Source organism: Pipra filicauda, unplaced genomic scaffold, assembly GCF_003945595.2.
Source record: "Pipra filicauda isolate LSUMZ 115617 unplaced genomic scaffold, ASM394559v2 scaffold274_size1021923_pilon, whole genome shotgun sequence".
Lineage (NCBI taxonomy): Eukaryota > Metazoa > Chordata > Aves > Passeriformes > Pipridae > Pipra > Pipra filicauda.
Genome location: NW_024104392.1, coordinates 833,599 through 859,633, shown reverse-complemented (window position 1 = coordinate 859,633; position 26,035 = coordinate 833,599). Strand labels below are relative to the sequence as shown.

Below are 26,035 nucleotides of genomic sequence, written 5' to 3'. Positions count from 1 at the left end.
AGAAAGTAACCATGGCTATATTCACTGCACATGTGATAATTCCTGATCTGTTGGAGCAGTTCCTAAAATTATATAAACTATAGGTGCTGTGGATTGGTTGTTTTTAAACTACTGAACCACTCTCTCTGCTGCAAGTGTAAGTGCATGAATCTGAACAGCACTTGGCTGATTTAAAACTTCATCAGTAAATGTGTTTCCTTCATAACTTGTTTTTGTTTGTTTAAAAACAGCTGTTATAATAGGTCCTGATGGACAGCCCCTAACAGTTTACCCTTGTCATATTTGTGGGAAAAAATTTAAATCCAGAGGATTCTTGAAAAGGCATATGAAGAACCATCCTGATCATATGATTAAGAAGAAGTACCAGTGTACAGACTGTGACTTTACAACCAACAAAAAAGTAAGTTTCCACAATCATCTGGAAAGCCATAAACTTATAAATAAGGTTGATAAAACTCATGAGTTTACAGAGTACACGAGAAGATACAGAGAAGCGAGCCCCTTGAGTTCCAACAAACTCATCCTGAGGGACAAGGAGCCCAAGCTACACAAGTGCAAATATTGTGACTATGAGACTGCAGAGCAGGGACTACTCAACAGACATCTGCTGGCAGTCCATAGCAAGAACTTCCCTCACGTGTGCGTGGAGTGCGGGAAGGGATTCCGCCACCCCTCGGAGCTGAAAAAGCACATGAGGACCCACACGGGGGAAAAGCCATACCAGTGTCAGCACTGTGTGTTCAGGTGTGCTGACCAGTCCAACCTGAAAACTCACATCAAAACCAAACACGGCACTGACCTGCCCTTTAAGTGTGAGCACTGTCCCCAGGCCTTCGCCGAGGAGAAGGAGCTGCAGCAGCACATGGAGTTGTTCCAAGGGCACAAGACTCACCAGTGTCCCCACTGTGACCACAAGAGCACCAATTCCAGTGACCTGAAGCGACACATTATCTCGGTTCACACAAAGGACTTCCCCCACAAGTGTGAGGTGTGCGAGAAGGGCTTCCACCGGCCCTCGGAGCTCAAAAAGCATAGCGAGACCCACAAAGGGAAAAAGATCCACCAGTGCAGGCACTGTGACTTCAAAACCTCAGATCCTTTTGTACTTAGCGGGCACATCCTCTCAGTTCACACCAAGGACCTGCCTTTTAAATGCAAACGGTGTAAAAGAGGCTTTAGGCAGCAGAACGAACTGAAGAAGCACATGAAGACCCACAGTGGGAGGAAGGTGTACCAGTGCCAGTATTGTGAGTACAGCACCACGGACGCGTCGGGCTTCAAGCGGCACGTCATCTCCATCCACACCAAGGACTACCCCCACAGGTGTGAGTATTGCAAAAAGGGCTTCCGCAGGCCCTCCGAGAAAAATCAGCACATCATGAGGCACCACAAGGAGGCCATAATGTGACAGAGGAGCTGCAGGAGGAGGCGGTGTAGAAACTGTGATAATGCTAATTGGGGAAAAAAATAAATCTCACGAACTGTTTCTCCTGGTTTCAAAGCTTGATATTAAACCATAACTTTACATTCTTTGTATTAAAAGTCTTAAAAGTATTAGGGTTGGCAGGGGATCTCATAGCCCTATGATTGTTGCTTATCAGAACCTAAAGAGCACTATAGAATGGAGAGGTTGGATGAATGTCTTAAAGTTGCAGGAAGATGGATGAATGTCTTCAGGTGAATAGTATTTCCCATGGCTAAGTACAGAAGACAGAGCAGAGCTGATTGTGTGACCCATTTTGTCAGTAACATTTGTCTCCAATATGAAAACAGTTCGGAGTCGTGGTGGGGTGAGTTACAAAAGGTTTGCAAAGGAGCCCAGTCTTCACTTCTTTTGCAGTTTTGAACGGGGGGGTTTTAGTCAGTCACTTCATCCCAACGTTTTAATTGTGCCTAGAAATTGAATTTCAGAACTGCTCAAAGTTGGGGGGGGGGTTGTCCCTTGTTTGGTTTGATTTTTTTTTTATTTTTTTTTTGAACATTTCATCAGGAAACTTTTTGGTTTCCTTTATTAGTTTAGGTCCAAGAAGCATTTTTTTACTGGTTTTCAAAGCTGCTAACCTATTTTATTGCAGGATTTGATGTTTGAAATAGAGCACTATGTTATGGTCTCAGAGGTGGTGTTCTGGTGCTAGGGTTAAAGATATATATGTACATAATTTCCCTTTTTTTATCTGAAACTACAGTTGAATGTTGTTCAGTATGGCACATATAACAAAATTAACTTTGAATTTGACTTTTTTTTTAAGGATAAAATGGATGCAGCTCATAGTGTTGTGACAACACTAGTTTTTCTTCTCGCTACTTTAAAAATCTTCTTTAAAAAAGAATATTAAAAACAGTTGAAAACTGTAGAGTTGTTTTTTTTTTTAATTAAAATTCAAAGTACTTAGAAGTTCTTTAGGACAGTGTTCTTAACAGGTATGACAGTTACTGTCCTACCTCCTAATAGGAAATTTTCCATATAGACATAAAATTGCACCTTTCAGTGGATTCTTTTAAAAAAAAAAAAAAGATCTATACCATGCTATAAACATGCATTTTCAATCTGTAAGAAAGTATATATGCAGTATTTAACCAGAAAAATCTGCTGCCACTAGAGTTTGGAGGTGGATCTTGAGTTTACAGTGTATACATTTAAAATATGCATCCCTTTACAATGCTTTGTGTTAGCATGCTGCAGATCCAATGGCGCTTATATAACGAGCTGGTCTAGGGCTATTTAATGAAAAACCTGGTCATAAATGTTATGCATATAATGTGTATTTTTTACTTTTTTAGTTGCTTCATGTTTGCACACAGCTGTTCACATGAGAAATTGTAACTTCATGCTATATTGTGGCTTTGTGTTCCAGATAATGTTCATATTTTGGTTTTGTTTTTGCACCAGATGAGAATCAGTTCCTTGAGAATAAATTTTTTTTATATTTCTAAACTTCAGAAAGTTAAATTTGGGAAATCTCTTAGACAAATACGTGTTTTATGTGGCTATAAAAAATGATGTACACGCTGTAAAATAAGATTGTCACTGTTCTGTGGGATTATTATTTCTAAATGTGTTACTCATCGTAACGGGCATACAATAAAACGCATCTCTTGCACTCCAAAGTTTTTGGAGTTTGCTTTTCATTTATGGTGTTTAGGAAAGTCTCATTCTGTGGAAACTTACCTGATATTTTTAATTGCATTATTCACTGATTAGTATGTAATAACATTGAACCAGAAGCAGGTTACTGGAGGTATATTTGTCAGACTGTCGAGGGGAGAGCTTTGGCTTTGATTTGACTAACCCTTTAAACTTACAGGTAATGTGCTTATTTTGTTTATTTCTAAAATTATTCTCAAATGTGATACTGACATTCCTTTGACATTATTTTTCCTTTAAGAGAACATAAAACTTCTCATGTGTTTTGGGAAAACTCAGGTAGGTGGTTTTTTTCCTTTTTGTCTGTGTAATAAGAACAGCTTGCAGAGTGAAATACTAAAAATGCTGCTATCCTAAATTCCCTCTCTTTTTAGGATACTTGAATTACAACATCAGTAGTAGATTAAAAACTTGAAGAAGGAAGTGTGATTTTAAATGAACAGTTGACCAAGGATTTCCAACAGGCTTCGAGCCACTGAACTCGTAGGTTTTGCACCAAAAAGGAGAAATTAAGCAGGCAGAATGTATTTATCTTCTTGTTGCTGCTGCTTTGCTTTGCAGTCAGAGGTAGCATTCAAAAAAAAAGTTGTGCTTTTCTGACCACGTTAATGCTTTGTTCCCATTGTGTTGAATACTTGGATTGAAAGAGTTTCTTTGTAGCAGCTCGAAGATGATCACCCTGGCTCTGTGAGGAAGCCCACGGCCCTGCTGGCTCATTTTCCCCACCTTACAGGTGGATAGAATAATCAGGTAATAATTCTGTAGCAAAGCAAGAGGTTGATTGCTGTTCTTGACATAAGATTTTACTAGAAAGCGGCATTTTAAATCTTCTGAAATGCAAGAATAAAATGTCACCTGACTCTTCAGCAGTTTAAGACACAGTCCCTTTTCAGTGCACTTTCCCAGTAAATATTGAAGAGAATTTTGGTGACTGTTGTGTTGTCACCATGGAGGTGTCATGACTCTAAAAATGCTTCCTGTCAAGTCACAGTAAAATGTGTCTCTCAGTACCTCCACAGGTCCCTTTCCCAGTGTTTGTGATGGGCTGCCACTCCACAGAACCTGCAGTGGGAAGGGGGTACAGTGAAGTACCTGCTGTGGGTGGGGCTGTCACTGCTGGGAGCAGGTGGAGGAAGCTCAGCTGTTGTTTGTGTCCCTCCTCTGCTCCTGGCACGCTGGATGTGATGGACAAATGGTGCTTGAGCAAGGGGAGTTCACAGACTGTGCAAGGGTTGTTCTGGAATGGCACTTGTTTGGTGCAGTTTTATTGGAGTGACAGACTGACGGGTGCAGTTAAAAAATGAGTCGTGTCTTGATCATCTGTGTTTTTCTTTCTTCAGGTTTCAAATGCCCACAATTACTAAAATAGAAAACAGGGAAGAAGAGCAGCACAACACTCAGGAGGTGAGGGTGAGTTACCTGGGTGTGGTCTGTGTGACTCCAGAGCTGTCAGGAGCTTCTGAACCAGGGCTCTCTTTGGCTTTTATTTCACAGCTGAGGGAGAGAAACTTCCTTGTTACAGAAAGGTCAGTCACAAAAACCTGAAGACAATTTTCTCCTGCTCTTCAGTGCAAAACCAGACTCTGTTCAGACAGTGAGAGGTTATCTAATAACACTGTTGATAAAGACAGTCAAATAGGACAGACTGTGTATTGTTGTAAATATGTGAAGTAAATGCTGTCTGATTTTTCTAATTTGTTCCTGAAAAAAATGTAGAAATCTTGGTGGAACTGCCTGACATTGAGGTGGGAAATTATCTCAAGCAAAGTGTTTATAAGTAGCATTTACAGAGCTGAGTAAATGAGAAAAATGTGTTTCTGTAAACTCCAGCAGAAAGCACTTTTAGGTAAATCAGTTCCAATGCAACAGAAAAGAGGCGACAGCTGAGACCACAGCAAGTAACAGGTACTTTATAATGAAAAATACTAAATTTGCTTTTTAAATAAATCTGGTTTGAAAACAAAGCCCAGCCCATAAAGAAATGGCCACATGCTTTACCTACTAGTCTAATTCAGCTTTCTAACAACTCTCTGTTGCTTTATCTGTGAGTACAGTGTGTAGTTATGACCTGTGCTGTGTAGCCCCCTTCGAGGGGCTGAACCTGCTACCCCTCCAGTACAGCCCCCTGTCCTGAGCAGCAAACTGGGCTTGTTTTGAACAGGTTGCCCGTGCCTCTCTGCTCCAGTGTGGGGAACAGGTGTGCTGTTTTCACTGGGATTTACCATCCTGCCAGCTGCATATGCAAAACACATTATTTGCCTAATGGTGGCCTTTGTCAGGGAACTGTCCCACCACACCCAGGAACTCCTGTTCAGAGTCTGTGTCTGCCCTCAGGGGCGTTTCCTGCCTGTGTTTTGCTGTGCCAGGGAGTTGAGGAAACACGGGTTGGTGTCACTGAGGGCATGGTCAGTAGATGTGCACTGCCCTTGCATGGCTGACACCAGCCCACAGTAACTGTGCCCATCAGTAACTCACATTTCTGCTCTTTGCAGCCTCTCCAGAGCCCTGCCCAGCACAACCACAGCAAGGCACCCGTGCTCCTGGGGCACCTGCAGTCAGGACCCCTGCACAGTCAGGCACAGGTAAGTGATGGCATTAGACAAACATGGCCTTCTGCCTCTTTTAAGCCTTTTTTTTTTTTTTGTAGATCACCAAAGGTGAAAAGTCATTTAAGGACAGTCTAAGTAAGATTATTTATTGGGATAGAAGACACTGACACTGTTCTGTGTCACTACTCTGTTAGCTCTGTAGATGTACTCCACGTGTCACTGCTCTATAGAAATGGGGGGTTGTTTTAGAAGAATAATTGGTTTCAGATGGGCATGGCCATCCTCATTCAAAGGATGGGATTTAACTAATGTAACCCTCTTTCTGTAGAGCCAGGCTGAAGTGGTTGACAGTTGCTGGTGCAAACTCTTACTTGGTTCCTGAAATTCCTGGCCCATCTCAGCCTGGACACACTCAAAGAGCAGCACCAGGAGCAGGTTTTACCTGCGGCTCTTTCTCCAGTTCTGAAAAGCATGAGCACAGCTGGACATCCAACATCACCTCTGGGGAGGCCTGGGATCAGGGGCCAGGAGAGGGACCCAGCACTGGTCCTTCACTTGTCAAGATTCACATGGAGGAACAGGGCACCACCTCACTCCCCACTCCAGCTGTTTCCAGGACAGACAGACGTGATTCAGAAAGTTACACTTGGGTTTATTTCATGGTTACACGTATCCTCCAGCATTGCCTGTGCTATATATTATTTGTGAACAGAAATGGCTGCAGAAGTAAAGCAAAGCAAGAACCCCACTATAAAAAGCACCTTTGGTTTAAACTTTGCCCTGTGATTCTCTGTGCTGTGTTGCTCAGACAACAACTTACTCATGAATACTGAATTATTTTGAATGAATTTCTGTGGGCCTGGAAGGAGCAGAAATTGTTAAAGGCAGGTTGATCTGATGAGGAAATTTAGTCCATGAGCTATTTTCATACAAAGTTCTTCTATATAAAAATATACCAAGTTCTTGAAAATTTCAAGCACAGCAAATAAATACTTACAGCTGGTTTGGGGTTGAACATACATCACCTCTGAGGTCAGAAACATTCTCTAAAATGACCCTTTGCCCAACCATTCACTGAACTGGATCCTGCTGGCATTTCCCAGTTCAGAAGCTGGGTTTGAGGAGTTGTGTGGTTGCTGTAAGTTAAGTAATTGTCCTTTGTGTCTGAGCTTCCCACACAGAGGCAGGTGAAGGTAAGCAGTTTTCAGTGAGGTATTTTTGAAGTTCCCTGTGAAGGTGGTTTCTGGGGATTTTATCATCTCCAGATGGCAGCCTGAGACTGCACTGGAAGCAGCCCCATGATGTGTGGGACTGACATGGGTGCCATTCCCACTCTCAGCATGAGGAGACAGGACAGAGGAATATGGCTACCAGGACAAAGAGGAAAAGGTTTCAGGTGTCTTCCTTCTGTCTCTTAGATCACTTCAGGACTGGCTGAAGAACAGGAGTTAGTCAAGAAAAGCTGAAGTCCACAGAGGGATGGCATCCTGCTCTTCTGAGGGAAAAGTGAGTCCTCAGTGTGTTCCCAGCCCTCCTCACTGGCAGACTGAACCTTTTCTGGGTGCAGAGTAGCAGAAAGTAAAGCAGGTGGAGTGGCTGTGAACTCCTTCAAACAGCTCTGATGGCCCAGAGGTTTCTTTCAGTCCTGAAAGAAACAAGCAGCTAGTTAGAAACAAACTTAGTTCTGTTTTAAAACAAAACTACCTGTTATAAAGCATCTTAGTTGTTTTCTCCAGCAGCCTGAGTGTCTGAGGGAACCAGTGAGCCCTTCTTCTGTACCACACTTTATTTTTTAACTTTTTTATTAATGTTTAATTGCTTGACATTTCACTAGGTTGCAGTGCAACTTGGTGAGTTTTAGGCATCAGTAATAAAACTCTGCTGTTTGCCAATGACCTCTGCCTTTTACTTACTTAATCCCACTGCAGGTAACATACACCAGGTGTGTTACCCTTTGACTGTCTCTTGGCTGTATCCCCCCAAACCACGCTGTTAACCCCCATGTCCACGTGCTGCTGTGTCATTGCACCTGCAGGCACCAGAACACCTGGTTGGAGACCAGCACCTTGACATTTCTCCAGCCTTGGACTTTATTTTGAGTCTGGTGTAAGCAGACTCAGCACCACGAGCCTGTGCCCTGTAACAGAAATAGCTTCTGCAGCCCTATTTTCTATTTGCACTCTGAATCACTGCTTAAAGTGTCACCACTTTTCTGCATTCCTGGGTTAGCCACTGCCCTGGCTTAAGCTGAGTTTCAGGGATGTGGTGTTTAGTATGTTTTAGTAATAGCTTGGAGTCATTAATGCTGCTGATTCAAAGGAGCACTGCCCACCCAAAACCCTCCTCACCAGAGAGCACAGCAGGGACACATCCCTCCCACCTGCCCAGTACAGCAACACCCTCGGGACTGGTGTTAGAGCAATGCTGCTGCTTTTGTTCAAGGTAATTGCATGCCAGAGAAAACAACAAAAGGTTTTATTTGTACCCCACCCACCAATTACTGCAGCTTGCAAGAGCCGGGACAGTTCCTTGACTGTAATCAGTCACTTTGCTTTTTGCGGAGTTAAATTACCATGAGAGCCTCTCTCAGCTGCCAGTTTGGCCAATACTTGCTTTGGAGTTAAACTGAACACTTGGGGATTGCTGGGAGGGAACAGCCCCTCTCCAGGTAAACTTACGTGTTTCCATATCTCCCCAGTCCTCTCAATGACAATAGTTTGGGATTTATTGACAGGTGATGTGACCTTGTAGTCATCAGACAGGAGGCCCAGAATAGGATATTGATTCCTGTACCTGTGAAAGAGAATTGCCAACTTGTAGAGTGAGATCTGCAGCCCTGTGTCCAAATCCCTAACTGTGACCTTGCCCCACAGCCCTGCCAGTCTCTAATCCCCAAAGAGCTGCACAAAGCCAGCAGAGACATTTCAGTGTCACTGTGACACATTGGACCCCCCTCCCAGTGCTGAACCCTCTCTGTACAGGAAAACCTCTCTTGTCTTTTTCCCCTTTAGGTTGAACGGGCAGGATTAAGACATTTGCAGGAACAGCTTGATTAGCAGAGAGGAGAGAGAGAACCCAAAGGATGTATTTTTAAGGAAAGTGAATAAACCACGTTACTTTTTAGTGATGATGGCTGTCACTCCAGGGGACTGACTGCCCGATAACTTCTCGTGCTTCAGTCTGAAGAGCTCCTGAGAAAACCAACAGAAAACATTCACAGGAAATAATGTTTTCTGAAGCATCAGTTCAATAAAGTTGCTACAAAATATTTGCAGAAATTCCTCCCAGAGAACAGTCTGAAAAGTCTGTCCTTCCAGAAGGCTGGCAGAGGATTCAGTTAGAACAAATCCTAACCCCGATTCCTGAGCCAGGAGAGGACAAGTGACTACCCAGTGAGCTTCCACCTACACAGGACATGGAGGTTTTAATACACAACCTCTTAAAAGAGAAACGACTTGTATTATTTTACCTCTTGCTGTTGTTTAATAAAAGCCTCTTTGTCCTCCAGCATTGATGTCAGTTCGTGCAGCCTCATTTGCAAGTCACTGTTGCTCCCCTCCCTCCTGGAGATGTCCTGCTGGAACTGGCATAACTGGGACTGCAAAACAGGCAGGGAGCAGAGCAGTCAGGAGCGTGTGCTCCAGGCAGGAAGGGTGTATTTTTTCATTACCAGCATGAACAGTAAGACCCAGTGATTTCCAACTCAGAAAGTTGAGCAGCACAGTAAATTCAGAAAGTGCTGATTGGACTGAATTCAACCCAGTATCAGTTTAATAGTTTAATAACTCAGTCTTTTGACTAATTTTTTACCTTATCAGGATGCACAAGATAACCCTTTAGGAAAGCCTGCTAATTGGACTGATCCCTAATTTCTACATCTAACGAATGTTGGGGATTTTTTTTAATCACAGTTTTATGTTCTATAGAAGGGTTTCTGAGCCATCATTAGTGTCTATGAATAAAGTAACTGCAGAACCAAAAGATACCCAAAAGGTACCTGTGGTAGCTCATTCTTGTTGTTAAGGACAAGAGCAGCTCTTTTCCTGCTCCCACACACGTGCCAGGTGGAACCACTCACCCTGAGGCTGCGGATCTCCCGGTCCTTGTCCTCCCTCAGGTTATTGATCATCTCCACGTATCGGCTGGAGAGCTCATCTGTGGTGGTCTGGAGTGTGGGGCTGGAGCAGCTCTGCAGGAAATAAGTAGTTTTATTTGCATACTTTAATCTGTCTGTGAGTACCAGCTACTGCCCCCAGAGCAGGTGAGTGTTACCTGCAGCTTGAGGCTCTGGATCTCCTGCTCCAGGGCCCTCTTGCCGTACTCCAGCTCCTTCAGCTGACAGTCCTTGTCGCCCTCGCTGAGCCGCAGCGACAGCAGCTGCTCCTCCAGAGAGCGGCACTTGGCAGTGCTGTCCCTCAGCCCTTGCTGGAAAACACACAGGGAATGAGGGCACGAGCTCCTCAAGGCAGTAACAGCACCACACACACCAGGCAGCAGAGAACACCCAAAAGTCAGCAAACTGCCCAGTTTTTGGCTGACTGGAATTACACTGAAATCTGAATTACATTTGGATTTACCTGCTGCTGACGATTGTTCTCCCTTAGAGAAGCCAACATGGTTTCATATTCTTTTACTTGAGAATCCTTAAAAGCCAAATCCTTCTTCAGCAAGACATTGTCGGTTTCCAGCTTCTGTGGGACAAAAGTGTTCAAAGTCAACAGCTCCAGTTTTTCAGTAAACTCTTCCCATGAAGTGCAACACACTGAGGGGGTGTTCTAGAACTGAGAAAATAGTCAACATAGGACACACTGCAGTGTCTGTGGCTTTGTGGGATCCTGGACACTGCTCTTCCAGTCTGCCCCAGAAAGAATTTAAACAGAAGCCAACAAAAACAAACAAGCAAACCCCCAAACAAACAAAAAAAACCCAAACAAAAGCCTGAAAATAAACAAACAAAAATCCCAACAAAAAAAGAAAAAAAAAGAAAAACAAAACAAAGAAAAAAAAAAACAATCAACCAAAAACTAAGACCTCCTTGTTCTCTGTTAAAGATGACAGTTAAAACACCCTCTCCCTAAACTTTGCATTTTACAGGAGAATGCTGTGACATTCCCAGTGGTACCAAGCACTTGGGCTGGTGTGGGAAACATTTCTGCTTCCCTAACAGTTCTTTGTATCCACAGCCACAGAGCTCCAGCTTCCAGACTGGGATGCTGTACCCAGAGAACCTCTGGAGCTGCCAAAGCCACCAGCACCATCCAACCTCCTCTGCCGTGTGAACAGAGTAGCCCCAACCTGGATCCAGCACTGGAATGTCAATGTTGGACTCCTGCTGCCAGGGAAAACAGGTGGGTGAGCCCTGGGAAGGGAGGAACCTGCTCACCCCCAGGTCATCCTGCAAATGGCACAGCTCCTCCCGGAGATTCTTGAAAGTGGAAAGCACAAGTCTCAGGGATTTATCCGACGTGGCTCTCATCTAGGAGGGAAAGAATGAAATGGATAATTGGGATTAATTAGCTCTGTTTACAAAATGAAATGGATAATTGGGATTCATTAGCTCTGTCTACAATATGCTTGACAAGAGGTAGAACAGAAACTGCTGTACAGCTGAAAATCAGTTTTAAACTACTGCACATCCTTTGAAGTGCCCACAATTTCTACGAGAAACACATTTTCATGCACTTTGTCCTGCAAATGCCATAGTTTTAAATTGCTGCCTTGCAACACAGGACAACATTCTAAAATGGAAGGAACAAGAGAGTAAGGAACTGCCTTTGTATACCAATAAAGGGGAAAATGAACGTGCTAATATTGCACGATCATTGTTTGAGCATTCAAAGCTTTATGCTTACACTGATTTAAAAAAATTACTGCCCTGCCTGAGAAGCCATGGAATGAGTCATGTTTGAGATCTGGCAAGGCTTTGGGCTCAAGGGTGAGGGAATTTAATTAACATTTTCAAAAATTTAAATTAAAAAAGTTCATACAACCAACTCCTCCCATTAAAAGGAGAAAGATCCCAAAGATGAAAGGAGTCACCTGGATGAAAGAAAAAGGCAGAAGTGCATCACAGCCAAGCACTGTTCTCCTTTGGAATGTTAATTTTAATGCCTGTAACAGCTGTCTATTGATTCAGGTGAAAACACAAGTTGTTGCATTTCATGATACGTTTCTGGTATTTTAAAGAAGAAATAGAGACTTTGAAAGGACACACGAGTAAATCCTTAAGTTGTGACTCACCTGGAAGGGCTGAATATTCTGTGCAAAAGCTGTGTTTTTTACTGCCTGGACAAAAGTGAACCTTCCTGTCTGTTCCCTTGATTTGTTGCTCATCCCAGCTGAAGGATGTGCTCACAGTTCCATCCATGTGGGGATTGGCCCTTGTGTGATTTTTTTATCCCCACTGGTGCCATTGTGTAACTGAGGCTTCAAAAATCACATTTCTGGTGTCACTCACCTCTTTGTTTTTTAATTAAAGCGGAATTTCAGTTTTGACTTCTGGTTTTTGTTGGGTTTATTGTTAAATACACTATAGAGCAGTTTAAAAGAAGGAATTAAGTCAAAATATTTGAATTTAGACTATAAAACTTAAGTAAAACCCCACTCAGCAATTACTTGGGTGTCGATGTCCATCTTCCTTCTAAGAGAAGTTGGAAGGGATTTGGGAGCTCATCTTGTCCCAGCCTCCTGCTTAAAGCAAGACAAGCTCTGAGCTCAGACCAGGTTGCTTGTTCACAACTTCATTTCAATGGATATTTTTTTAACAGGAAGCAACTCCAAGGTGCAGCTCCCAAGTAGGATCACACTACCCCCACCTCAGGGAGCCTGGCTCAGGACACACCTGCAGAGCAGTGCAGGTTGTTCTGGATCCTATTCCAACATTCCTGCCTGGCAAATGCAGCACTAAGTGCTGAGCTGTGCTTGTGGCACTGGGTAACAAACAGCCCCATTCCTGCTGTGGTTCCATTTGTAAAGGTTTTTGTCCTCCTGATCTGGTTCTTTAGCTCCCTCCCCAGCCATGGGGTTGGGCTGTGAGCAGTTGGGACGCAGGCTCTGCTCCTGGCTGGCATTTAATTGTTTCCCAGCACTGCAATACTTTCTGCCATGTGTTTGCAGCGCCTACTGTTTGTTTTTGGCTTTTAAAGCAAAGTATTAATACACAACACAGACAGAAAGATGAAAGGTCTCAGTTCTGTTGTCGGTGATCAAAAGCCAAGACAGTTTCCAGTGAAACTGCAGGAAAGCACCAGTAAAGTTCAGTTTAAAAAATGGGACTGTAGGTCCAGCTGCCACACTTCCCTCATGGCCACCTGGACCATTCCATCCCCTGCACACCAGAAAAATGGAATGAGGGGAATACAGAGTGAACTCTTAAGTATGTTATGTACAAAGTCCCTGCTGTGAGTAAGCCAACTGCTGTTTCAAGTTCCTGTTGGCTTCCACACTCCCATACCTGGAGGAGATAACGAATCTGCTGCTTTGTTGCCTCAGACAGTCCTTTGGGAATTAATTCTTCAATATCTTCAGTCTAAGCAAAGAAGGGAAGAAAGGGGAGACATCTTGATTAAGAATTTTGCCTGGTAGATAGTAATGTGGTTTCTTCATTAATTACACAGCCCTACTATGAAAAACATGTTTAGAACAAGGCAAATAAGAATGAAAATAGATTAAAGAATATTTAAAAAAAATTCCAGCCTTTTATATTTGGGGCATATACAAAGTGAGATGAAGTGGTACACGAATCATATATTCAAATCCTCAAGTTTCACATTTATTTTAAAAACAGTATTCAAACCAATCCTCTCCCAAGAAAAAACAGCTGATGCTACAGCAACTCCCAGCAGTTTATGGTGGGGTCAAATCTCATGTTTCTGACCAGTGGACAGACTCACTGAACACGAGATGACCAACAGGAGGTTGTGCCAGCTATTCAATGGCATTTGCTGTCTGCAGTTGAACCCTGGACAAGTTTTCTGCCACACACACAATGCCTTTAAAGGTGCAGCTCGTGCTGCTCAGCAGCAGCTTTACTGGCAAGAGAGTGAAGGATCCTTTTCAAAAGCACACCGTGGAATACAGGTACCTGTGCAAGTTGTTTTCCACTGAAACCATTATTGACACTGCAGGGAAGACTTCTAAAATTTGACTCTCGTACTGGAATAATGCAAATTATTGAAGTTTCCTTTCAGCATTATCACATTTGCAAATACCTACCTGGCAGTAGGTGTCAGGCTTTGAATATTAATGCCAAGCAGGAATCATTCACTAACAAAGACCAGCCTCCTTTATGTGAAGTGGCTTGAGCTTGGCTTAATTCCCTTGCAGCCCCCCCTCACTGGTATCAGCACTGACATCAGGGGACAGCCTGTGCTCACCTGAGATGTAAACTCGATGTCATGGTTCCTGTAAAACACAAAATTCAAAGGATCCATTAACAAAAAGCTGCTTGAGAACTTTAAGAATTCACCCCCACATTCAACGCTGAAAGCCTGTCTATAAAACACTGAGCAGGGAAGGGTCTTCATCAGCTGAAGAGCTGTTTCCTTCCCTCTGAGGTGCCAGGCAACGTCACCTGTCAAACACCACTCCATGGGGAAATTCCTGAGGAGCCTGGAGTACCAACAGCAGCACAGCTGACACAAGCTGACTATCCCCATTTCTTTGGGCAGTTACCTCAATTATGGGCAGTTAAGCCAATTACATTAATTGCCTGGGTAATGGTTTGCCCACAACTCTGCTGCAATCCACTGACACGCTGAAAGTGTTTACTTGGCAGCGTCAGGGGTTCTGTGATGGTTAAATTCCCCTTTTCCCTGCTACAGGACCACTTTCCTTATTTCAGTGGCTTTGGGAAGCACTAAGACTGGAAGTGAGAGGGAAGAGTGAAGGGGGTTGGGAGTGAAGGGGATTGTGAGGGACAGGTGGGAAGGCTGCGGAGCCCCAGAGCCCTGGTTACTGTGACTCTGCATTTCTTCCCACAGACAGTCTGCAGGGCTCTGCAGAAAACGTGCTTGATGTTAATTTGCATGTAGAGACCGAGCTTTATTCCTCATGGTGGCTGTCTTTTATGACACAGCAGCGCAACAGGACAAAGGAAGTTTGGATACTTGGGTCATTTCTTCAGAACCCAGCAATAGAATCACATCATTAAATATAAGTCAGAGTGTGCTGTAAGTACTTGTTTGCTCAATGTGCAAACAGGCACAGGATACAAATTCCTTAATGAATTTGAAAAAGCATCAAATTCAATACATTTCCTTGGCTTGCAGCATTTTTATGTCCTCAGTTACTCTGCAAATTATGAACGTGTAAAACATGCAGTCAATTCTAGTTGTCCGGGAAGAAAAAAAGAAAAAGAGCACAACTCTCAACCAACACTGTCCTCTCGGCTGTGCAGTGCACAGATATCTGGGATATGGGAATGGCAGCACAGATCCAATGCCAGTACCTGCCTCCAATCTTCTCCACGTGCTGCAGCAAACAGCTGTACAGGTCGTTGCCCTTGCGGTGCAGCTCAGCCAGGAGCTCCCCGAAGAAGCGACAGTCCAGCTGGTCCGGGCTCTCCTGGGAGCAGTTCACCTGGCAGGACACAGGCAGGGAGGTCAGAATGGAGCTCCCTTCTTTGGGGTGAAAGCTGAGCACGAGAATGCTACAGGTATGATGGATTTGGGCCTGTTTGCTTGAACTAATTTGCAATTTGTTTACGCTGTGCTTTTCCTTGGTAACGAGTCTTTTGTGTCTCCTGGTTCTCAGTAAACTGTACAGAAATGAATGACTTCCTTTACAACAACAAGTAGGCAAAGTACTCTCTTCCACAGCAATGTAATCATCAGGATGCTAAAATGGGAAGTGTTGGGAACTAGGAAATCTGTCAGACACCTGCTGCCACAGCTGAGGTGGATAAAACACCTGTGGGCAGCACCCAGATGGGACCAGGCGGGTGCAGGATCCCCCAGGGCAGCAGTGGGGTTTGCACTGCACAGTCCAAATATTTTCCTGTGTGAACAACAAAAGAATTCCAGAGGCAGCCCAAGCCAAGTGTGCCCGAGCTGGTCTATGGGAGTGCCTGGCAATGAAGGTTCTGCACAGGTCTGACACCAAGGTCCCCAGGATGTTTGTCTTGTCACCCAAACACTGACTGGGCTCAGGAAAGACTCTGCACTCCCTCCCCAGCTCCACTAACAGGGTACAGGTACAACTGAAAGCTCATTTAGTGTTTCCAGTGAATCTGTGTCAAAAACTTCTGCATCAAATTGAAATACATTTGAAGCCCCTGTTGATCAGTGTAGGAGGAAAGAAATCCTGAACTGATGCTTGTCAAGGTTATAGAACAACATGTCTTTTCTCCAAAACTAGGGGCAGAAGCTGTGCATCCCTCAGTCTTTGTTGTACAGACTGACAGAGGAAACCTGACTCAGTCAATGGTAATGCTCCCAGACAAAGGAAAACAAAACCAAACAAATCAGCAAGACTTTACACAGTTAAAGGACCTTGGAATGATGCTCAAGACACCTGAGCACAGGTCTATGCCAACGAGAAATAGGATACAACACCTAAACCAGCCTTTTTTCCCCCCCAACAGCACAGGAGAGAGCCTTGGACAGTCCCAGAGCAGTCTGCAACGAGCACACAAAGTTACCTGCAACACACCCCCGGACTCTGCTGTTTCAGCACCACGCACTTGTAAGGAATCACCTGTGAAGGGTCTGAACCCAACCCGGGGCTCACAGACACACAAACCCCTTCATCCCCCACATTTTGTCCTCTGCACACAAACCAAACGAGCAGCAGAACCCTCAGCCCGTGGCCCTCACCGGCTCGCAGGAGTGCAGGGGGACCCTCCTGACGGTGTGGCCCCGGCAGTCATCGCTCCCCGGCACTGGGAACACCGGGAACACGTCGCTGGGGCTGCTGGTCTGGGTGTGCTGGCACTGGTGGGTGACCGGGGCGGGCTCCGGGCAGGGCTGGCACTGCTCCGCCGGCTGGCACAGCTGGGACACCTGGAACTGCTTCTCCTGCCAACAAAAAGGGTGTTCTCAGCTGCTGGACACGGCCCTGGGAGCCGGGAGCTCGATACCGAAATGAATGAAATGTGTTTGGGACTGGGAAGGCTGATGGCGGGTTCAGATATTTTAATAATCCCAATAAAACTGCCTTTTTTTTTTCCCTAACTGAGCATGAGTTTGCCTCACGCTTTCATACTTCAGGGTTGGAATTCACCGGCCCCTCACGTTTTGGAGGCTGCAAGTGAGAAGCACAGGAGAGACACCTTTCCCATGGTGTATTTAACCACATGTGGAAATTTTCTTCAAAACTACACTCCTGATTTGACTTAAATCTAGATATACCCCGGGTAAAAAAACTCAGAAGTAAAAATATGACTCCAGAATTTTTTATTATTTTCTTTCCACACCAGCGGTGGAAAGAAAAAAAGGTATTATTTATAATTACCTCCCCCCTTCACTCCCCTTTTCCACTTCAGAGAATGGGTATTACACCTAATTCACCTATTAAAATCCAGAGTGGCACAAAAACTTCAGTTTTAAATAACAAAGTAAAAAAACCCAGATAAACCATTCTGAAATACCCTTAATTTCAATTCTTTTCCCATTGGGAAATGTTTCAGAGCAATAAAAAAGGAGTAGTATTTTTGCTATTGACAAAACAGCAGTTCTAAGATGAAATTCCAGACAGTTTTGCCAAATACATTTTTTCAAGAGTAAAAAAAAAATAAATTTGTCTTATTAATGCCTTTTTTGTAAAGAATTATCTTGGTTGTTCTGTTGTGGAGCTACTGCAAGAAGCCAATTCTCAGTCACTATTCAGATATTGACTGACAGTGTCAGAGATACAACAGCAGTTTGTTATTCTGAAAGAATAAATTATTAGGAATTATAAAGCAAACATTTCAGTTTCTGCTCTCCATAAATATTGCTTCATTTACTTTCAGATTGTGTTCTGTATCACAGCAAGGCAATTCTTAGGTTGGCAGCTATTCCCAACAAAACCAAACAAAAAACAGAACCAAACCAACCCAGAAATATCAATTTGTTTTTTAAAATAGATAATATAAACACTCAACTTACTTGGAGGGGATTTAATAGCTCATATTTTCTTATTGTCTTTTCATAGATGACATTATTTCCAGGGCCGAAAGTCCCCGCTCTGAGAAATGGGGATAATGGCTCCTGTAAAACCTGTAAATAAAAACATCCATAAATGTTGTCAAGCAGCAAATTCAGGATTAGTGTGATTTTGACTAAAAAACTACAAGGGATTTTTGTAATTTGAAGACACATCTATTGTAAGACATTCCTTTAGGATGTGTCCATTTGAGTGTATGTCCATTTGGAAACTAAGTGGCTGTGCTTCCATGGAGACCATGTGAAACAAATATAGTGGAACAGTTAGTAATTAATCTTAATAAAACTTCACTGCTGAGGGGTGGAAGCCTGACTGGCCATTCTGCAGTGTTTTCAATTCCCAATAATTCCATCTGTCACCATCAGAGGTGTGAGCTGTGTGATCCCAAAGTATTTATCATCCCTACAGGATGCAGCTGGGCACTTCATGGAATGAGGGTAACTGAGGGAACTCCAGCACTGAACACTTTCCTACCTGATCAGGATTCTCAATAATGATCCTTCGAATAGTGCCCTGCAAGGAGGAAAATAAGCAAAGGTTCAGTATTACTGCACTTCTGCCTCCAAAACATTTTAGCAGATCTCAGGATCACAGGGATTCTCAAAGTAATCTGGATACAGTCACTGGCTGTAAATATATTGGGATCCACGGGCCACAATCACCTGGAGATGTTTTAAATCCAGGGCCCTCCCACCCCAAAGAAATTAGCCCAGCACAGCAACACCCATTCCATCATTCTCCTTTTTATTAGTTTGGGTTTTCTCAATCACCTCCTAGCAGGTGTGATGGAATCAGTCCTTCTTTTCTCTAAGTGCAGCAGAACAGGCTACAAATCAAAACTGGATGAGGTCTCCATGGATTCCCTCTCCCTGTTCCACAGACACCCTCCTTCACTTTCAATTTTTCATTTTACATACCAAGGTCAGCTGGTGTAAATGGAGGTGCATCTTCAACACCTTTTGTTTCACTGAGGGAAGAAACTTTGTATTTTGCCTAAATTCAGAAATAGAAGGGCAGAGGAGCTGCCCACTAACCCCACTGGGTCGTACCCAGAGGGCACAACTTCATGACTGCCAGCTATGGAAATGGTGCCCACATGGAACATCTGCCCATTCCTGAGTGAAAAATGAGAAGTGCCTTTTTAAATTACAGGAATCCATAACTGGCAGCAGCTTTGTTCATTTTTCAAACGTATTTTTTCCCTTTTTCCCCAGCACTGTCCAGAAGCAATTGCAGACATTATCCCCCATCCTGTGGGCCACTACCAGCTCTAACAAATTGCACACATTGCTTCAGGTCTCCACAACCAATACTTTATCCAAGCAAGCAACATTCCCACTTAATCCAATCTAAGGATTTGGCAACTTATTAGTTTACAGCACCCTGATTATTTTTCCTCACAGCACAAACCTCCAATTTTCATAATAAATCACTTCTTCCCCAAACCCATGGGGAAGTTTATGTGGCTGCAGTTCAGTCTTGGAGACATTGTCAGCTGGGTGAGAGCAGCTCTGAAGTAGGTCAGCTTTCCTGTGAACTGTTGCATAAGTTTAGGAAGCCTGGAGCAGTTTTCCAAATCTCCCAAAAGTGAATCATAACAGCACCAGGAAAGAGAAGCCGAAGTAGAAAAGAAACTCTTTTAGCAGCAATTGCAGTAATTAAGACATTTCAAAATTAAAAAACTAAAACAAAATTTAAAATAATAACTGCTGCAGAAGCTTAGAAAGCTGCTCAGTGCTCCTCCCACACTGTCCAGAGGGAGGTCTGACACGGAAGGGAACCCACGGACTGTACCAGGACACGACACAGAGCTCTAGAACTCACAGCCCAGTCCTGCACCACTGACACCTGCAGAATTTGAACTGAAAAGTAAAATACTCAACAAATGAACGCCCACTGGTCCTTCCTCCAGCCCAGTTTCAGAGCAGGCACAGCCCAGATCCCAGTGCCTGTCACTGGCTCCATCCATCCCGGAGCACTCGGAGCTGTGACACTCGAGTGCCGTGGGAGAGCAGGGATTGTTTCACTCAGCGCTGACAGAACAGCACATGAACCAGATAACCATTGTGTGTGACACAAAAAACACTTTTTGAATTCACTGGGAGGTTGGACAAACTTGCCTGGAGTAAACCACGCTGCCACAGGGCTGTGGGATACATAACTCTCACTGGTTTAGGGAGGGTAACAAGGGAAGTTATTTTACCTTGTTGCCTGTGTGCTCCCAGAGGAACACATCCAGAATGGAGAAGACTGGAGCATTTTAAGTTTAAATAGGCCCTTATAATATTCACAAGGACACTCTAGTCCTACGTGCAATAATATATGGAACCTAAGAATGTTTTGCTTGGATAGAATTATGCTTATTTTTGAGATACCCAAACTCTTTCATTTCCAGAGAACTTTGATGCAGATACACTTCCCTCACTGCTTTACAAACACGGATTTGCCTGCCCTTCCTCCCGTTCCTGCCGAGCAGGCTGGGCTGGCACAGGCTGGGAGGGGACCCTGTGTCTGTGCCAGCCTGGACTGCCCCACACATGGCTCCTCGCTCTGCACAACCAGCTGCCACCTCCAAGGCCTCTGGAGCTGCTACTTCATTTTCCATCATTCCCAAGGGCCACAGCTGTGGCTACTCTCTCATTTCCAGCAATGCTTTGGAGATGCAGTATTTTCTACACTGGGAGAAACACTGAGAAGGAAGGGGAAGGTGGCATTCCAAAGGGGAGAGCTCAGTGCCGTTGTGTATTTCAGTGGCACGACTGGATTTGGAATTTTTAACAGCCTGACCAGCCAATTTGGGTCTATTTTATGGAGTCACAGAATGGTTTCAGTTGGAAGGGACCGTAAAGATCATCCGGTTCCAACCCCCTGCCACCAGATTTATAAGGATAATTTCTAAAGGTAACACACTTTCATAAATATTTTTGCTAGTCTTTAAAATTTTTAAATTTTAAAAAAAATATATTGATAGATTCATCCACTTTGTGTGTGCAATGTTGTGCAGAAGCAATCAGTAAATTCACTTTTATTTCAACAGGTTTACCTTCACTTCAGCCAACCCAGCGATGAAAGTGAGAATTCCACCTCTGTTAAGACCCTTTATCCATAGCACATTGTCTTGCTAATTACGAGCAATCCAGTCATCTAACCAGGATTTATGAGTTCCATTTGGCAGGTGAAATGGGGAAATGGCAGGCTGTGTTTGAAGGCTGTTACAACACAGACCAACCCTAAAGCTGGTTAATGTTACACCACTTTCACGAGAGCCTTTTGCACGTCACAGAACTGAGCCCAGCTGTGGAAAGACAGAATTTCTCACACAGACAGACAACCCCTACAAAGCCTGGCAGGGTTTTGCCCTCTGCACTAACAGCAAACAACTTGCGTATGCCTTTTCATGACCATGGTGAAGGGGTTCATACATATAAGCCATACTGGAACAGAAATTACTCTAAACAACATTCTTCACTTCGATCAAGCAGAGCAAAATTTCCTGTGAATTAAACCAGATGAAGCCTGCCATGACTGGGAGCAGCATTTGGCCTCTACAAAGTTACACCAAAAAGCAAAACCAAACCTGAATCCTGAACCCCCAAAAATGCCCACACTTGTGCTCTGTGCACACACCAATTTTCAAATTCAAATTCTCCCTCCCTCATTCTCCCTGCAAACATACATGAACACAGGAACACACACCAACCACGTGACTAAACACCAGGGCGGTGTCTACAGGGACACAGACATTTATTATTAATCCACACAAGGTCTGCAGGAGCAAATTAAATATTGCTCCAAGAGCTCTTTGCTTTACCAGCAGTACAAAGCTTTAACTACAGCTCTGGGCTGCCACTGACCAAAAACGCTCGTGTTCCATTAAAACACGGATGTGAGTTTGGTATCGTTCCATTATTCACTTCACAATCAGCTCAAAGGGCAACTGAACCAGCTCTTGGGAATGTCCTACACCCCTCCCAGGGCTTCTCTCTGCCAACTCCCATTCAGCACCAAGTGTGTGACTTCCCTGTTAGTTACTGTTTTCTTCTTTATTAACTTCCTAATAATCTGTATTAGGCACCTTCCCTCTCCGCCGCTGAAACTGCAACCCACACAGAGCCTGACTGAGCTACACCCTCTTGTCTTTAAAGTCTCGTCCAGCAAAACACTTCAGCAAGAAATTAGTTTTCATCAGCAGGACTTAATGGATTCAGTGACTAAAAGAGATGTTGAAAATTAAACATCCTTCATAGGGCAGCGACAGCATTTGAGTCTGTAATCACTGCTCACACTTATCTAGGCAGAGGAAGCCTGGGACTGCAGTGTTTACTCCAATGAATATTTAATTAATTGACTGCAATTCAGACTATCATCCTGCCTAGGTGAGCAGATCACTTATCTGGGAGGTGAGAGGCAGTGTTTACACTCCTGCCCTACATCTTGCAAAAGAGGGATTAACAGCTTGGAAACAGCAGGAATGGCTCTGCCATAAGCAAGTCAGATAAAAATATTACAATTAGACACTCATTCAGGTTGGGAAAACGCACTAAAATCATCAAGTCCAGCCATTCCCACAGCACTGCCAAGGCCACCACTAACCCACGTCCTCAAATGCCACATCTACATGTTTTTTAAACACTTCCAGGGATGGTGACTCCACCATTCCACTGGGCAGCCTGTTCCAATGTTTGACCATCCTTTCCACAGAGAATTTTTTCCTAATATTCAATCTGAACCTCCCCTGACAAAACCTGCTGCCATTTCCTCTTGTCCTTGAGCCATCCTAGAGAGGAAGGCAGCCTGAAACTGTGCAAACACTACTTTGAAAGGAAATCAGATCTTGTATCGGTCTTAATCCCGATTCTTTTTGACAGTTAAATATTTTATATCACAGAGAAGAAAATTCAGTAGGAGTTCATCTTGAAACAACTGTACTTTGCCTCATGAGTATAGCAGAGCAATCCTATTAATGTTAATGACAGACTGATGTATGAGGAAAAAATGGTTTGAGAATAAATTCTGGTCTCCTTTTCTGTTTTTGTAGTTAAATCTGTTCTTAAACTGTTGGCTTCTAGTTTTCAGACACCAATTACATGTGTCAAAACTACATTAAATTCCATCGATACCTTCAAACCAAGTCCTGAACACACACACAGAGCAAACCTGCTGAACTGCATTGTGAGGGCATTCCAAGCTGAACTCCAGCACCTCGGTGCGGACCTCGTTAGCATCATCGATTCAAAGAGAACTGACAAGCACACAGGTTTATGCTGTATTTACGTGGGCAGCACCGAGTCAGCAGAGCAGCGCTGGGGACATCCCGGCGTGGGAAGGGAGCAGCGCCCGCGGCGGCTCCGCCGGGATCGCTGCTGTTCCACGGGAGAAACGGGCACAAGCGGTGTCCTGGGGCAAAAGGGGTGACGGAGCTGCGGGGCGGACACGGGGCATCGCCCAGCGGCGACGGGGTCTCTGCACGGGGGGCTCTTGGGACGGCGGGGAGCGGCTCAAGCGGATTTTCCACAGGGAAACCCGCGGGGCTGTGAGGGGCTGGACCCGAACCACCCCCGCGGGGAGCCCGGCCCGACCCGACCCTCCGCCGCGCCGGGCGGACCCGCAGCCCGGGAACGGCTCATCCCGGGCGTGACCGGGAGCAGCGCCCGAGGCCGGGCAGGGAGCAGATCCGGCTTGCGGGAGCAGTGCCGGGAGCGGTGTCCCGGGCTGCGGGAGCAGTGCCCGGGGTGCAGGAGAAATGCCCCGGCTGCGGGAGCGGTGCCCCGGGCTGCGGGAGCGGTGCCCCGGGCTGCGGGAGCAGGGTAGTGCCCGTACCGGCTGCGGGAGCAGGGTAGTGCCCGTACCGGCTGCGGGAGCAGGGTAGTGCCCGTACCGGCTGCGGGAGCAGGGTAGTGCCCGTACCTGCGGCGGGTCGCAGCCGTGGCCGCAGTCCAGCGGCGAGGCGGCCCGGGAGGAGCAGGATGCGCTGAGCCGGCGGCAGCCCGGGCCGTAGGTGCGCACCCGGTCATACACCACGGCCCCGTCCAGGGGCTGGTCCAGGCAGGGCAGCGGCCGCGGCGGCTCCGGGCACGGCGGGGGCTCGGGGCAGGGCGGCGGCTCCGGGCAGGCCCGGCGGGCGGGCAGGGTGCTGTAGTGCTGCTGCCGCCGGTAGTAGTGGTGCTGCTGCTGGTGCGGCTGCGGGAGGTGCGGGGGCAGCGCGGGCGGCTGCGGCTGCTGCTGCTGCCCCGCGAACATCCCGGCGGCGGCAGCGACTGCGGCGGGGCGGCGGGACGCGATTAGTACCTGCCGAGCCGCGCCTTGGGCGGGCCGCACCTGGGGCGGGGAGCCCCGGCCGCTCCCCCTCCGCGGGCGGGACACGGCACACGGGACACGGCACCGGAGCGGGGCCACCGCGGGTCCCGGGCTGCGGCTGCAGCACAGTCACCTGCCCCCCGATACCGGCCACGGTCCCGAGCTTCTGGCAACAGCACCTCTAATGCAAAAATTAGAGAAAAATAAAGCACTACTGCATTCAGTGAAGCCCTTTGTTATTATCTGTTTACAGCGTGCGTGGAGGGAGTGTAAATTCGTAGTTGTCTGCTACTGAGTTAAATGACTTAAATACTTTTCACAGGAGGTGAAGAACTTCCCCACAGAGCCCTTCACATCTGCAGGAGCCGCCGCCTTGGCCCCCGTGCAGCAAACTCTGCCTGGGAAAGGAGAATGTTCTCTAAATGCATCCCTGCAACTGCATGGAGAGCACAGGCCACCTTCAGGAACAGTACTGATCACAGAATCACAGAATGGTCTGGGTTGGGAGGGACCTTAAAGCCCACCCCCTGCCATGGGCAGGGACACCTTCCACTAGCCCAGGTTTCTACAAACCCAGTCCAACCTGGCCTTGGACACTTCCAAGGATGGGGCAGCCACAGCCTCTCTGGGTAACCTGTGCCAGGGCCTCCCCACCCTCACAGAGAGGAATTTCTTCCCAATATCCATCTAACCCTCTGGCAGTGGGAAGCCATTCTCTCTGTCCTGTCACTCCAGGCCCTTGTCAGAAGTCCCTTGTCATTACAGATGGAATACAACATGGCACTTATCTAGAAAGGATGACTTGGGTTACTTATTCAAAATCTCACTGTGCAGAGAAAATGTGAACTCAGTTTCTCAATCCAGCATATTTTGGTTTGGGTTCCTTTGGCAGCGTCAGGCAAGCCCTAACTGAGAACAAAACTTTGTTCTGCAAGGTAATGTAGCAATCACATAATTGTACAATCTTGTGTAATAAATATTATCCTTAATAATAAACCTTAAGATTCTTTATTTTGTCAGTTTGTTTCCCCTGCATGCTTACTGTGCTGTAAGGTCACACAGTACAGTCACACAGAACAAAAAATCATTTCTGTAGGACCATGTTAGGGCAAAACTCCTTTGAGGTGATAGAGCAACATTGACTGCCTTGTTCTACACTGGCCACTCACTCTGTGAAATTAAAAAGTGCTCACCAGATCTGTTCAATAGGCTGTGGGACATGTGCATTTTAGGGTGAGGGCCTACAACAATTCATTATTTTAAGGTACTGTGAAATCTGGAGACATACTCATCATGTATACAAAGTTCCACTCTTCCTTTAGGCATTAAACACAAACAGACATCCTACTTTACATAGGAGTGTGTATAAAAAGCATTTGAGGTAAATTCTATCCCACTGGTTTCAAAGGAAATATATGCAAAGAAAACCTTCTCTTAAAGCCCTATTTTTGGTTCACCAGCTTGGAAAAGCTGTTGGCGGTTTCTCACAAAACAATTTTAAAAAGACCATTTCTTGGAAGGAATAAAATATGGTTACAACAGCCCAGTCTCTGTTTTACACAGACCATAAGAAACTACTCTATACTTTAGTAGGATACTACAGAAATTTCAGGAATGCTCCTCAGGGGAAAGAAAGCTGCTGTAATATATAATGTGGGAACATTGTTGGTTTGCCAGCTTAGGAATGTTACCTGTGTGCAGCATATTGCCCTGCTTAATAAAGAAATTTCTACAAGGGTCAGCACAAAGCAAGCCCCAAGTCATCCCATTGTAATGGAAATAGGGAACAACTTCCGGAAAGCTTTGTAGATGTGGAGGAATATTGGAGTCATAAATCACAAAAGTAAGTAATATCCCTACCAGGTAATAAAAAGAGCCTCAAACAAAGCTTTTGAATTTT

General features: G+C 45.2%; 2 protein-coding genes across 5 annotated transcripts in view; one reads left to right on the top strand and one right to left on the bottom strand.

The window, feature by feature from the left end:
• Nucleotides 1-12,189, top strand: part of ZNF711 (zinc finger protein 711) — a 29,522-nt gene extending 17,333 nt beyond the window's left edge. For 2 of the 4 annotated variants that reach the window (XM_027737449.2, XM_027737448.2), the window contains exons 9-12: nt 231-3,895; nt 4,486-5,727; nt 7,113-7,200; nt 10,878-12,189. In XM_027737449.2, the coding sequence (XP_027593250.1) occupies nt 231-1,408 (1,178 nt within the window). In that variant the 3' untranslated portion in view covers nt 1,409-3,895; nt 4,486-5,727; nt 7,113-7,200; nt 10,878-12,189. The remainder of the gene's footprint in view (nt 1-230; nt 3,896-4,485; nt 5,728-7,112; nt 7,201-10,877) is intronic. The other 2 variants (XM_039382584.1, XM_039382583.1) reach the window with 2 other exon arrangements.
• POF1B (POF1B actin binding protein) lies at nt 6,326-24,078 on the bottom strand. Its single transcript, XM_027737450.2, has 15 exons — nt 23,746-24,078; nt 18,313-18,351; nt 17,781-17,891; nt 16,509-16,709; nt 15,143-15,273; nt 14,070-14,097; nt 13,148-13,222; nt 11,078-11,170; nt 10,272-10,385; nt 9,967-10,119; nt 9,773-9,883; nt 9,164-9,292; nt 8,812-8,885; nt 8,373-8,487; nt 6,326-7,339 (listed from the first exon to the last, which is right to left on the bottom strand). The coding sequence occupies exons 1-15, from the start codon at nt 24,076-24,078 to the stop codon at nt 7,334-7,336; spliced, it is 1,713 nt and encodes a 570-aa protein (XP_027593251.1). The 3' UTR covers nt 6,326-7,333.
• Between the last annotated feature and the right edge of the window lie 1,957 nt (nt 24,079-26,035).

Excerpts from the sequence above, each read along its gene's own strand:
- POF1B (XM_027737450.2), bottom strand. The coding sequence starts at position 24,078 with ATGTTCGCGGGGCAGCAGCAGCAGCCGCAGCCGCCCGCGCTGCCCCCG. Across the intron at positions 13,223-14,069 it reads ACATCGAGTTTACATCTCAG|ACTGAAGATATTGAAGAATT; the intron begins GTGAGCACAGGC and ends TTCTTTGCTTAG. Across the intron at positions 8,488-8,811 it reads ACAGCCATCATCACTAAAAA|GTACAGGAATCAATATCCTA; the intron begins GTAACGTGGTTT and ends TCTCTTTCACAG.